Genomic DNA, 13,126 nt, shown 5'->3' on the forward strand with positions numbered 1-13,126 from the left:
ATGGGAGACAGATGGCCCTTATCCAGTCAGCACTGACTCTTGGGCCCTGGGGTCCGCAGAGGGACTGAGGAGGTGTCAGGAAGGGGAGACACACCAAAGACAAATATGGAACTGGGTCCCAAAGTGAAGAAGCACCAAGAGCATCAGCCTGCCCGGGACTGGGGTGGGTGTGTAGGGGGGACAGAGCTTGGAACAGATGCGGAAGCAGGGGAGGAATGGCGGGCAAAGGGAGAGGGCATGTTCTTTCGTAAAGGTGAGAAGGGGAAGCATGAAACGGGCCAGAGAAGGAGCAGGGCGGGAAAAAAATGAGCAGAGAGTAAGGAAGAAATGGGCCCATCCATCCATGTCCTGGGGCTCTGGGGCAACTTAGACTCATGATGGTCCTTTCTTACCCTTTCAGAGCCCCTATCTGGCCCTACAGGAATGAAAGGAAGGCCTGGACAGACTTTGAAAAGGATCTTGAATGCCTCAGACCCAAGAGGCTGGGGAAGGGAGAGGGACAGAGAGGTGGGAGGCGGGGAGGGCTGAAATGGAGATGCTCCTAGACCCCTCATCTTGTGTCCCAAGTGTGAGACCAAGCCCAAGAAGGAGGACAGGGAGGAAGGTAAGGAGTTTCTAGGGCAAGTATGAGTTTAGAGTGTTGGTGGAAGTGCCCCAGCCTGGAGGGGTGGAAGGACTAAGGGAATTTAAAAAAAACTGATTCCCCAGCAAGTTTTCTGGCTTCTGTTTCTTTAAGTTGCAACTCAGTTGCAATTTATCTGCTCCCCATCAAGTCTCAGCCTACTTGGGACCCTCTGAAAGGCTGTTTTCTAGGCTAGTCTGCCCCCTGGGTTCCCACGTGATGGGCTCTGTGGGCAAACAGAGGCCAGAGGAGAGGGTGGGGAGCATACTGAGCTCAGGCGGATTGGAGGTCGGCGCAGACACGGGGCCTTGATGACAGCCATTGAAGAGGGGTCACTAAACCACTGGTGGGCCCTCCATGCAAGGGGGCAGGGAGAAGGCTGCCAGCCAATTTCCCCTCCCCCCACTTTTATTGACGCTGGACAGACTGATAGAAGTGGCAGCGAGGAACCAGTCTCAGGTCTCCTGACCCCAACCTTTGCCTGTAGCAGAGGCTGGTTCTCAAAGGCTGTGAGGGTACACGTAAGACCCCAAGTAAGATGCCTGGGTCCAGGCAGTAGATAAGAAGCACTGAGCTCCTGCCATCCGGGGCTCCAGCAAGAGGAGGGATAGGAAGCCACTGGGAGGGCTGCCCAGGTTTCCGACAGCTGATGCCTGCCCATCCAGTGAAGACGTCTCAAAGCTCAGAGCCCAGAATAATGGGGGAGGGGAGTTGGGGGAGGAAGAAGAGGGAGGTCCTGGAAGCCAGAGGCGGTTGAAGAGGCGCTGTCCTGTTCGGGAGTAGCCGGGTGGGGGCCGCTTACTGCTTCTCCACCGCTCCCTGCTCAGCTGCGCTCTCCTGGCCGGCGCCCTGGCCCTGGTCCTGGCCCTGCCCGTGCCACGGGGTCTCCTTGAACACAAACCAACAGTTCCCGGCCCACAGGAAGAAGCTGATAAAGCCAAAGAGCTGCAAAGACATCAGGGGGAGGGTGGCTTATGAGAATAGAAGGGCATCCTGGGAACAGGGAGGGGGAGTACCTGTGTGTTGGGGGGTGGGGGAGGTGCAGAGGGCTAGAAAGACTAAAAGAGAACTGGATGTAGAGTCAGGGTTTAAGGCCACCACCCACTAAGGGATTCTCTGGTGAAAGTGTCTAACTCTGTCCACAGCATGCACCCAAGTTGTGGCTTGGTCGCTAGGAGAACCTGGCTCCTGGAGTGGAGCACCGTGCAAAGCATAGCAAGGAGCAAGGGCTCTAGTGGCGCTTCCCACAGCGTCCGCAGGCCGTTTTCCGAAGGCCTTGTCGGGGTGGGTGGGTCCAGAGCTGTCCAAGGTGCTCCTTCCCTAGGGTAGCGACCCAGCCAGCTCTATCCAAATATTTATTCAAAATATTTAAAAACCTATCAGCAGGGAGTATTTAGGGGGAAGTGTACTGATGTCTGCAATAAACTTTGAAATGCATTAAAAATAAGATGGATCGATAGATGAAGAGAGGCAGATAGATGCAGGACAAAGCAAGTCTAGTAAAATGTTAATGGTACAGTCTAGCTGACGAGTGCGTGGCTGTTCATTGTAAAAGTCTTTCAACTTCGCCGAATGTGTGAATATTTTTACAGTAAAAGGCTGTGGGGCTAACACCTATCAGCAGGGTTCCAGCAAGGTCTAGAAGGCTCCCTGGTGTGCCAGCCATTAAACCTTTCAGTTGCTGGGCCCGGGGAAGGTTCAGGCCATTTTCAGGGCAGGGCTGAGGCGGCTGGGCTGACAGGAGGGCATTTGCAAAGCTCAGCTACTTACCAACTAATATGGAGATGTTTCAATGTTCTAACAGCTGGGGTGGCCAAATACATGCATACCAGCTAGACCCACCACTGCCCAAAGACCTTTTCCAGCCTGGAGGCCTGAGTGACAATAAGCCCCTTCTCACCCACTCTGGGTCTGCCCCCCGCTTTGAGCCCAGTCACAGCCCTAGGCTCCCCCTCCACCTGCTTATGTGTGTACATTCACACAGACTGTAAAGAGGCAGGAGGAGGGAGAGGCAGTCACAAAGAGCACGCCTGGAGGTGGGGAGAAGAGAGGGAAATGGGAGGCAGAGGGCGGAAGGAGGAAGGCACAGGAGGCTGAGTGGCTCTTGGGTTCCCCCTGCCCAAATGTCCCTCAGGGTCAGCCAGGGGCCAGCAGCCAGCATTAGGTGCAGCGGAAGCACTGGCTGCCAGTGCCGGGGAGGGCAGCTGTGAAGACACCCTCTCTGTCCCTCTCAGACCCTGCTGTGACAGGCCTGGGCAGCTGGGAGTGTGCTGCCTTCCCCAGACCCCTTCAGTGGCCACAGGTCTCACCACGGAGATGTTGGCCAGTCCCATGGAGGGCGTGGCCCCGGCACTGCACACCGCCTCCTCTCCATGGCACACAGACATGGCTGCTGTCAGGCTGGATGGTCGTGTGGCCCCCTTGACGTCAGTCAGGCCCTTGCCCCAGGCAGCTGCAGCTACCAGCCAGAAAAAGGTGAAGGAGACAGTCACACAGAAGTCCTGGGAGGAGCAGAGGGACAGGAAATACAATCAGAAAGGCCTCCATGATTCTGTACTTCTTTTCGTCTTGCCATAAGGCACTGGGATCCTGGGGTCCCAGGACAGCTGCCTCTTCCTATCCTACCCAACACCTAGAGCTTCAGGGAACTCAGATCATCCTAGGGAACCTGCCACCAAGAGAATCCCGCCAGCCAGGGCTACCCCTGCCCATGCCCTCAGAACTGAGGTCACGTAACAATGTGCCCAGGCATCTGTTGGTCAGTGTCATCCCTAAACCCACGTGGCCTAAACTTGACACTCTCCCCACGCCCAGCCTTTCCTTTGATCACCACTGCTCAGTTACAAGTGGTGGCAGAGTGAGGGCAGACTGCAGGAGATAAATGGGGTCCCCTAAGGCACCCTTTCCACCTTGCATGCCTGGGATAGGGAGAAAGTAAAGGGGAAATAATATTGATAATAGCTAGCACTTATGGAGGCTAACTATACACCAGGTATTTTACATGCATGTTCACTTTATCCTTCCAAAACACTATTAGATAGTTATTATTTTATTCCCATTTTATAGTTGAGGAAACTGAGAGTTAGAGAGGTTAAGGAAATTGTCAAGAGCACACAGCTAGTAAGGGACAGTGCTGGGATTTGAACCCAAGCAATCAGACTTCAGCGCCTGCTTCTTGAAGCTATTGTGCCTACTTTGAGTAGAGCAAGCGATGGGAGGTTGGTAGACGCAGAGTCCTGGGACATGGGCCTTCCACTGGCCCGAGGACCTGTGGCAGCCCCAGCACCCGAAGGGACCAGCAGCAAAGAGCTGGCAGGGAGATTGAGGAGGTTCACATCCGAGTGTCAGGGACCCAGGAAAGCCACCATGTTTGTCCTCAGCCCGGAAACGTATGTCTCCTCAGTGCCTCCACCCCATCCCTCCTGGCTGTGCCCACTCACCACCAGGGGGAAGCGCCTGTTCTCCGTGTAGATGTTGTGGAAACGCAGGTAGAGGACGAGTGCAGCTATGGTGTAGAAGAAGGAAAAGATGCCCAGGGTCACGAAGAACTCGGCGGGGGCAGAGAAGTCCCCCATGAGATGCATGGTCTTGGAGGTGGATTCATCGTCGCAGAGGGGCATCTCATACTGGACCCGGTTCAACCTGCAGGTGGCACGGAGCCCACCCTGAGCTCAGGGCGATCCTCTCCCTGTGGAGGCAGTGGGCTTCCCCTGCCCCAGGAGCAGTCCTGCACTAGTTCTCACCCGAGGACTCTTACAGAACCAAGAAAGGGGCAGGTAGGGAGGAAAGTTTCTGGAGGGAACCTTGCAGTCAGGACAGGAATTTTCCTGGAATTCTGGTCAAACTCTACCTCCCTCTCAGCCACCACCCCACAGTCATCCACCCTGCCCAGATACGGTGACCCTGCATTTCCAAGTATCTCCACGACCCTTTAGATTGTAACCACAGTATATATAGTTCATCTATTTCTGGTAGCCAAACCACCAGGGAAATCAGCTTCATTCTGTCCCTGGGAAAGCACAGGTCCACAGTGGCCAAGTTAAGATTGGAATCACCCATTCTCAGGCTTTATTTAGGTCCCCCAATGAGACCACACTGGACAAAATCAAGAGAGAAAAACAAATACCCTATTATGAACAAGAGACAGCTAATCTAACTTGGCTGCTGCTACTAGAAATTTCTGAAAAGCTGAGCGCTGTCCCCATTCCCCGCTGAACACTTGGGCTCTCCCTTCTCTAAGCTCCCAAACACTCAGGAAAGAGTATTGTCTTCTACCTCCCGGCCAAGATATACCCCCTTGTATTCTGGTGGTACTGGTGAGCATCCCCCATCAGCTCTTCAGGATCTGAGTACTGACAAGCTTCCTTACCTTCAAGGCAGGGAGGAGGCTGCTGAGGGTCGAGAACCCTCCACCCCACACTGCATGGGTTCTTTCTGTAAGAGCTGTTGTTACCTGCTATTGGTTATCCATGGACTGCAACATTATTATAACAGGGATCTTTTTGAGTTTCCCTTATATTTTTCTCTGGCCAGTGTGTCTGAAATTCCTAAAGGGCAGGAAGGACCTGAGCCTTGTAATTCTATCTGAAACTGGAGTGGCACACAACAAAAGGTCTTTAGGTTTCTGGAGGAGAAAGAGACCAAGCAGGTCCTGCCAATCCAATGAGAGAGGCTATGCGGGGTCAGAATCAACTCCTGCTCACCTGAAGGGATAGCCGAACGAAACAAGGATGGTGCTCACGTCCTTGGCTTCGTTGTTGCAGCGAACCGTTGCTCCTGTTTCCCCACTGTAGGAGCCGCAGGACCCGAAGGCGAAAATAGCAAAGAGCTGAGGGAGAGTGAAGCCCCTCTGAGAGTCAGAAGGTCTCAGCTGGCCAAGGTCTATCACTTCAGAACCACCCTCTGACTCTCAGCCGGTGCAGATATGGGGGCGGAGGGAGGGCCAGGAGTCCCTTTAATCAAGTCCTTCCGGGCCAGGGACCCATGGCTTCCTTTGGTCTCCCAGCCTCAGGGTGCTGTGTTCACTGCACAGCGTGCTGGACCAAATAGCCAAATGAATAAGGTTGACTTTGACTGGTACCTGGGAGGGAGATGAAGAGGGAGAAATGGGCAGTTTCCAGGTCTCCCCATCGGATGTGACACTGGAGACCACAGGTAGCCTCCTTAAGATGATGACTGACACAAAGCAATTTAGGCTTTGGAAACTTCTATCTCAAAGTTGGACTTGAATTTCCTCCCCAAGGGAGAAGCACCCTAGAAATAGATTTCCCTGCACCAATCTAGATCAGGAGTGCATGGAATTCTTTCCATTTCTCCTTTGAAGCCATCAATGAATCTTGCCATTACCTTCTTGCTAACTTCCAATGGCTTCCTGCCTCAGTGGAGGTATAGCTAGAGGGGACAACCTCTGCCAAGCCTTCCGAGGGGCCAAGGGGGCAGGGGCCCGGCTGCTGTGTACTGCCAGCTAACTCCTCGCCCCCAAAGGCACCTTTCCTTTGGCAACTGTGCTGGCTGGGTTGATGATGGCAGTCCTGGCTCAAGCCCAGAGAAAAGTATCGTCAACTTGCCTTATCAGCCTCTGCTTTTTCCCCAGTGGTGTTTCCCTTTATAATCCGTTGCTGCTGCCATTTCTCAGTGTTAAGAACCAGAGGCGTTTCAGATCACATGAATTGTTTTCCTCTTCACCTTTCATCACATTTTACTAAACCTCCTGCCTTGAATGACATGAAATTCCCTCATCCCATGATTTTCTAATTTCTTTCTGGGGATACACACTTTGGTTAGAAGGAGGTGAGAAATTGGAGTCTCTGATCCTCCCACATTATCTGTTCAGGGCTCATTTCCTGTGCACTTACCATTGGCTTGTGCACGATATAATCATTTGTATTAAGCAGTGAGCTTATTCTGTTAATTGTTCACTTTTTGTACGTTTCTTTGCGATTTGGTATCTTGGATATTAAGCACCTAGAAGACAGCTAATTCACATCCCAGTCCTGCATCCAGTGTTTATAGAATAGAGTTGTGTTCACATTATTTTGCTAATGCTTGATAGTACTGTGGAGTGAAGAGCCCTGGATCAGGAGTCTGGAAATCCAGGTCCTGGTCCTGGCCCTGTCACTAACTGGCAGGGTGACCTCTAATAAGTCATTCTGCTCTCTGAGTCTCAGTTTCCTCCTCTGTAAAATGAGGAGTTTGGAGCAGGTAATCCAAAGGCCTTTTCCAACTCTATGATTCTCTCACTCTCTGAGGGTAACGCTATCAGTGTGCCCTTGGCTGGGCTTGCCAGCAGCTGCGCTCTGTCCCTGGGTGGTGTCTGGTGCCACTGCCCCACCTTGCATCGCCTGGCCTGGCAGATCTTCTTCATGCTGGAGCCACTGACCCCTCTCTAAAGGTCATAATGGGTACCTCTCTGTTTCTAGGAGGTTTAGTTCAAACAAATGACAATTGTCTCCATCTTAAAAATCATCCAGGAAAGGAGACAGTATAACCTCTCTCCAATGCCTGCTTAACCTCCTGATCTGACTTACATTACAGAGGCTGCAATAGAGCCCTGTTTGCTCATCTTCTTGACAGGCCTGGAGAGAAGTTACTCAAAGCCTCTGAATCATTATCCTTTACATACTCCAATTTGCCTCCCTGGCATAACAGTGGAACTTCTCTAGCTCGTCCTCGTAAGAATTCTCCAATCTTGTCAGCTCTGTTTCTTGTCAGTTCTCTGATTCCTCTTGGAAGTTTCTTTGTTCCTCTTAGCTTCTGGTGCCCAGAACTGGACACAATTAAGGCGTTACATTCTGGGAAGGGCAGACAGTTGGATATATGTTTACTGTTGGCAGTTAGCCAGTGAATGGCTCTGTAATAGGTTCCCCCCAAAAGTAGGTACTCCTAACTTGGGGCAATGAAGTTAGTTATGGAGCCTGCTTTTTACTAGCACTCTCTTGACTGGCACTCCTGACCATTTACAGAAAGATGTCATTTACTGAGCATCTACTATGTACCAGGCATTGTTCTAGGCGATATGATTTATTAGTGAACAAAAGAGAAAAAAACCCTCTGTCTTCATGGAGCTCCTACTATAGAGCTGCACTATTCACAATGGTAGCCACTAGCCAAATGTGGCTATTTACATTTAAATTAATTAAAATTAAATAACACTTAAAATTCAGTTGCTCAGACACACTGGCCACATTTCAAGTGCTCCCTAGGCACATGTGACTAGCAGGTTCCATACTGGACAACACAGATTATAGAGCTTTTCCATCATTGCGGGAAGTTCTGCTATGGCCAGATGACAACCTTGAGGTTCTGAAAATCCTGAACCCTCCTTTACGATTCCTCTCTGGGCAAAATATACCCATAGTAACTTCAGTATTAACTGTATTCTCTTCTATTCTGATTCTTTGAAAGTCAGGAGCCTCTAAACACCTTATATAACTTTATTAACCAGAATATATGATTAAATTTGAACATAACACAGTCAGATGGTGTCAGGTAACAGATGACAGTTGGCTATGCAAGTGAACGGATGGAGGAACCTCAGCAAAATCTCACAGGTTCACAGAGCAAAAAGGATCTCAGAGACTATCAAGCACAATAGTCTCATTTCATAGAGGTGGAAACTGAAGTCCCAAAAGATTAAGTGACTTCCCCAAGGTCACAGTTAGCCAATGTGAGAGCCAGGCTTAGAATTCACAACTCCTGATTCCCGGTTCTGTGCTCTTTCTACATCACCCATTCATTAATCAACAAAGAGTTATCGAGCATCTACTTTGTGCCAGGTGCTGCAGAATCTAAGTTGAATAAGACCTGGTGCCTGCTCTCAAGAGTTTGCATCCAGGAAGGAGAGAGTCATGCTCAAATAAAAACCAAAACAGAACCCTGCATCACAAGAGTTATAAAGGCTGAAAAAGATCTCTACCGTGTGCAGGGAGGATTGCAAAGAGAGAGGAAGTAGCTCTGCACCTGAGATGCAGGAGCAGAGAAAGACACGCTTTCCCAGCCTCCTCTACCTTTCTGTATCAGATATGCTTTCTTCCTTAACTGTGCCAGGTGACTGAGCCACAGGGAAGAGCAGGGAAGAACAGAAACCACCCCTGTCACCAAGCACAAGGCTCTGAGCCAAAAAAGCTGGTCATAAAGAACAGGAGCCACGAAGACATGGAGACCCTAAGACAAGGGGCAACTCCAGAGCTCTGGTACCAACCAGCCTTCCTCCTCATGGACCTGCATTGCTGGGAACAGCAGTGGTCATACACTGCCACCCTCCTCCCCCTCTTCCTCCTCCTCCTCCTCCTCTTCCCCCTTCCCCTCCTCCCTCTGCATCTCTTTTTTTTTTTTAAATAAATTTATTTATTTTATTTTTGGCTGCATTGGGTCTTTGTTGCTGTGCCAGGGCTTTCTCTAGTTGCAGTACTACTCTTTGTTGCGGTGCACGGGCTTCTCATTGCAGTGGCTTCTCTTGTGTGGAGCACAGGCTCTAGGCACGCGGGCTTCAGCAGTTGTGGTACGTGGGCTCTAGAGAGAAGGCTCAGTAGTTGTGGCGCACGGGCTTAGTTGCTCCACGGCATGTGGGATTTTCCTGGACCAGGGCTCGAAACCGTGTCCCCTGCATTGGCAGGCGGATTCTTAACCACTGCGCCACCAGGGAAGCCCTCTGCATCTCTTTTGGAAAGATGTCAGAATAACCTTGCTACTTTAAGGATGAGGCTCCACTTTGGTGCTGACTTGCTTTTTGGTGATAATCCTTTGTCAGTCCTGAGAACACTAACATTTCCACTTAGTGCAGGGCACAAGAAAGACAAGTTCTCCCCCAAATCCTATTCCCACAATCATCTCACTGGTTTTTATAGACTCTGATGGTGTACTTTCGAATTCCCCACATTTACAGAAATACCTTATTTTCATTACAGAGACCCCAGGGCCAAATAAGTCACTTTGGCACCTCAAAGGTGAATTACTGATCAAGGGCACACCAAGTTAAAGGTAACGTGACATTATCGATACAGTAACTGAGTAATCCAGGAGATTCGTACCTTACCCTCAAAGTGAGGATTTGGCAGTGACATCTGAATAATCTCACCAAAGGACAAGTCTAGCTGACAGTCTGCATAAGGGGGAAAGTTAGGGAGAAGGAGAGGTTTGGGAACAAACACTTGCTGAATACCTCCTGGACTGCCAGGCTCACCAGTCTTCCTGAATGCTCCAATGCTTTACAGATATTAGCTCCTGTAATCCTCCCAGTGAGCTCATGAGATAGATCTTACCCTCATCTACAGATAAGAAACTGAGACCCATGAAGATTTCATCACTTACCCTAGGTTCCATAGCTAGAAAGCAGAGAAAAACTAGTTCTCCAATAATTGGTATATGCCTATGTTATTTTCCTAGCTTAGTGTAGACTTAGTGAGACCCCAGAACTGCAATTGAGGTGAGATTAATCTTTAAATTTTAAGGAGATACCCCAAGCTAAGCTCCTCACTAATAAAAGAATAACATTACTTTTATCTCACCAGGATTCCAGTAAAACCTTTGCTTTTTGTAATAGCGACAACAAAGTTTTCAATTATCATTACAATAACTGCAGGTTCGTCTGTGGTTTTTTCCCCCTTTTCCAGGCCGGAGTATTTGATCCCTCCAAGCAGGAAATATGCAAAAAGTCCCAAACGATATTTTCACTGTCATTTTGGTGCTGGTTCCTGGTGCTGGTTCCTGTGTTCACCTGCAGAGACTCAGAGCAAGTGAAACTCACTCTGAATTCAGGCTACCAGGATGGCAGTAAAAGCAAATCATGTCTCTTTATGATGCTACCCTTCGAATGAAGGCTGAGTGCAGAGCCTAGCCCTGGACTCTTGGATTGAGTATTATGAGAGAAAGGCATAACTTCCTCTCTAAGAAGCTGAGGATCTTAACAAGTCAAACAGGGGGCTTCCCCGGTGGCGCAGTGGTTGAGAGTCCGCCTGCCGATGCAGGAGACACAGGTTCGTGCCCCGGTCCGGGAAGATCCCATGTGCCGCGGAGCGGCTGGGCCCGTGAGCCATGGCCGCTGAGCCTGCGCGTCCAGAGCCTGTGCTCCGCAACGGGAGAGGCCATAACAGTGAGAGGCCCGCGTACCGCAAAAAAGTCAAACAGGTCTTAATTCTTAGGGATCAGAACTGACTGTGGGAGGAGACTAGGCATTGCTTTGTGCAGCCTTATAGAAATGTTGTGGGTATTGGTTGGGGGAGGGTTGGGAAAAGGATAGAAAGGTTAAAGAAGGAAGCTTTTCAGAATCCCTCCCATGGAGGATGATTCCATGGTCTAACAACCTCATTGTTTCCCTCATCCCTTGACAGCCTTTCTCAAATTTCCCTTAGATACATTTGTCTAGTTTAATGATAAAATTGTACCCTTACATTTCTGGTTCTGCTCCTCTGGACCACTCATAATGGATCCCTAGTTCTGGATGGTAGACACACAGAGCCTTAATATTCTTCTACGGCCCCCTCAAGTACTCAAGTGGTGGCTCATGGCACGGAAGTGGGGGGGAGGTGAAAGAGCTCAGTCAGCAGTAGTTCCAACCGCTCTTGAGGCAGTAGAGAGAGTGGAAAGTCCCCAACAGGTCCCAGAGTTTGCACTTGGGAGCTCCGCATGCTGGCCTGTAGCCCCAGTCAGGGTCTCAGATATCCAGAGGTAACCCCAAATGCACTATTGCCCCCGAATTCCAGATCTGATGATTCTCGTCCAAAGGATGATTTAAGAATCAGCGACACAGTGCTAACTCCTGTCTCCAATGAGTTAAAAGCCCCTTAGAACTCAATCCTCCTCAGTATTAATGGTAACTTATTCCCTAGCTGAATTCTGTGCTGAAAGCACATTAATTAAGTTATTCACACACCATTTGGTGTGTGGATTGTCTAACTTAAATCTCTTCTGTGACAGTGCAATAACTGCTCTCAAAAAGTCTTTATGATTTGAAAGAGCGACTGCACCTGTCCACATTCCTAATTTATACCCAGGAGGCCTTGGGCACCACGAAGGACAGAAAACATGCTAATGTCTCAAAGTACCAGTGAGGCAGGAGAAGATGGTATTTCCCCTATACCACTGCAGGGGAAACTGAGGCCCTGGGCAAATGATTTCTTCAAGGTCACAGGATAAGTCTAACCCAAGGGCAATGTTCTAGCATGCCAACCCATTTAGAGCAGAAAGGGACCCTAGGGATGGTCTGAACATTTGATTAACATGGAAACTGAAGTCCAAAGAAGAGATTTGTCCCGGGTCAAGTAAGTAGAAAAGGCAGGTCCAGGTCTAGAACCCAGGGCCCCAGCTTTCTAGCTCAATATTCTATCTTATTCTACAAGCCACATTTTGGCTGATTTTTATTCTGTCTTACTATTTTTTCTTTTATGTAATCCTAGAGCCATGAACTCCATTCATTCATTCATCCACTCCCTCACGCAGTTACAGGAACGCAGATTACTCTAGTGACCTCAACAGGACAGCTGCCAGTCAGGACCCTGTCCCATGAATCCACCTCCAGGATCAGTCAGGTCCTGGTGGGTTTGGGGACAGGATGGTTTCCATCGCCTGCCTCCTTCCGTCCTCTGCCCTCTGCAGCTTTCCTCATTCCCACTTGTCCTCTTCGCCCCTTCCGCCACCGAGGAGTGGTATGTGCAGGATCAGAGTTCTGGAAAGGTTACACCCGGGTCCTCTCGCCCGGGTGAAATGTGAGCGCCCTGGGCAAAGACTCCTTGCACATAGAAGGACCGAATCCGGGGCTCCGCATGCTTCGTTCCTCACCCTCCTGCCACCAAGTGCTGGAGAAGCAGCCCCAGCCCGCCCCTCCCCCGCCCACCTGTCGCCGCCCCCCACCCTTCCTCCGGGACCGGCCTCAGCACCTCCCCGCCCCCCACTTCGGCCACATTGCTCGGGTCAGCGTCACAGCCCAGGCTCCCGAAATAGCCCTCGTCTGGGGCAGCGACTCACCCACTGGAGAACTTTGATGAAGCCCAGCGGCTCCTCCAGCCGCCTCCAGCGCAGCCCCACGAGCAGGCGGTCCACCTGCGGGGACAGGGCCCGGGGTCAGGGCGGTGGGGGACCCAGGAAAGCGCTGGCCCTCTTCCTCCCACTCACACCCGGGAGAGAGGGCAGAATTAGGGTCGGCCCGACACCCAGGTGGAGAAGGGGCGGCGAGAGAGCCCCAGCGGCGTGCAGGGAGTACCTGCTGGCGCGGCGACTTGTCCGTCGTGCGACTGGAGCTCTCCGTCGAGGACATGCTGGCGCGGCGGGGCCGGGGCGCGGCGCGCGGTCCACGGGGACCGCGGTGGGGCTCGGGGCTGCTGACCCGCGGCGGGGGAAGCGAGCTGTACCGAAGCGCGAGCGGCCGTTGGCGGCCCGGGATCCAGTCTGGCTGGGTGGGTCGCGGGGGCGCTGCTGCTCGCGCTCGCCGAGGCCGCGGCCGCCGCTCTACCCCGCCGGCTGCAGAAAACCCCCGAGTCCAATTCAAACTTCTGTCAAACTCGCGAACGA

At 51.2% G+C, this 13,126-nt stretch overlaps 1 protein-coding gene across 1 annotated transcript; it reads right to left on the reverse strand.

The window, feature by feature from the left end:
* Window positions 1-902: 902 nt before the first annotated feature.
* On the reverse strand, window positions 903-12,872 carry SYPL2 (synaptophysin like 2). The gene is made up of 6 exons (XM_029230473.1): window positions 12,819-12,872; window positions 12,584-12,658; window positions 5,326-5,450; window positions 4,063-4,264; window positions 2,932-3,123; window positions 903-1,567 (listed from the first exon to the last, which is right to left on the reverse strand). The coding sequence occupies exons 1-6, from the start codon at window positions 12,870-12,872 to the stop codon at window positions 1,421-1,423; spliced, it is 795 nt and encodes a 264-aa protein (XP_029086306.1). The 3' UTR covers window positions 903-1,420.
* Window positions 12,873-13,126: the final 254 nt, after the last annotated feature.

This window comes from Monodon monoceros, unplaced genomic scaffold (genome assembly GCF_005190385.1).
Source record: "Monodon monoceros isolate NGI ecotype Baffin Bay Population unplaced genomic scaffold, NGI_Narwhal_1 Super_Scaffold_18, whole genome shotgun sequence".
NCBI classification, from domain to species: Eukaryota; Metazoa; Chordata; class Mammalia; order Artiodactyla; family Monodontidae; genus Monodon; species Monodon monoceros.

Coding starts and splice junctions, on each gene's coding strand:
- SYPL2 (XM_029230473.1), bottom strand. CDS start 12,872: ATGTCCTCGACGGAGAGCTCCAGTCGCACGACGGACAAGTCGCCGCGC. Junction 12,659..12,818: donor ACAAGTCGCCGCGCCAGCAG/GTACTCCCTGCA, acceptor CTGTCCCCGCAG/GTGGACCGCCTGCTCGTGGG. Junction 3,124..4,062: donor ACAGGCGCTTCCCCCTGGTG/GTGAGTGGGCAC, acceptor TGCTCCTCCCAG/GACTTCTGTGTGACTGTCTC.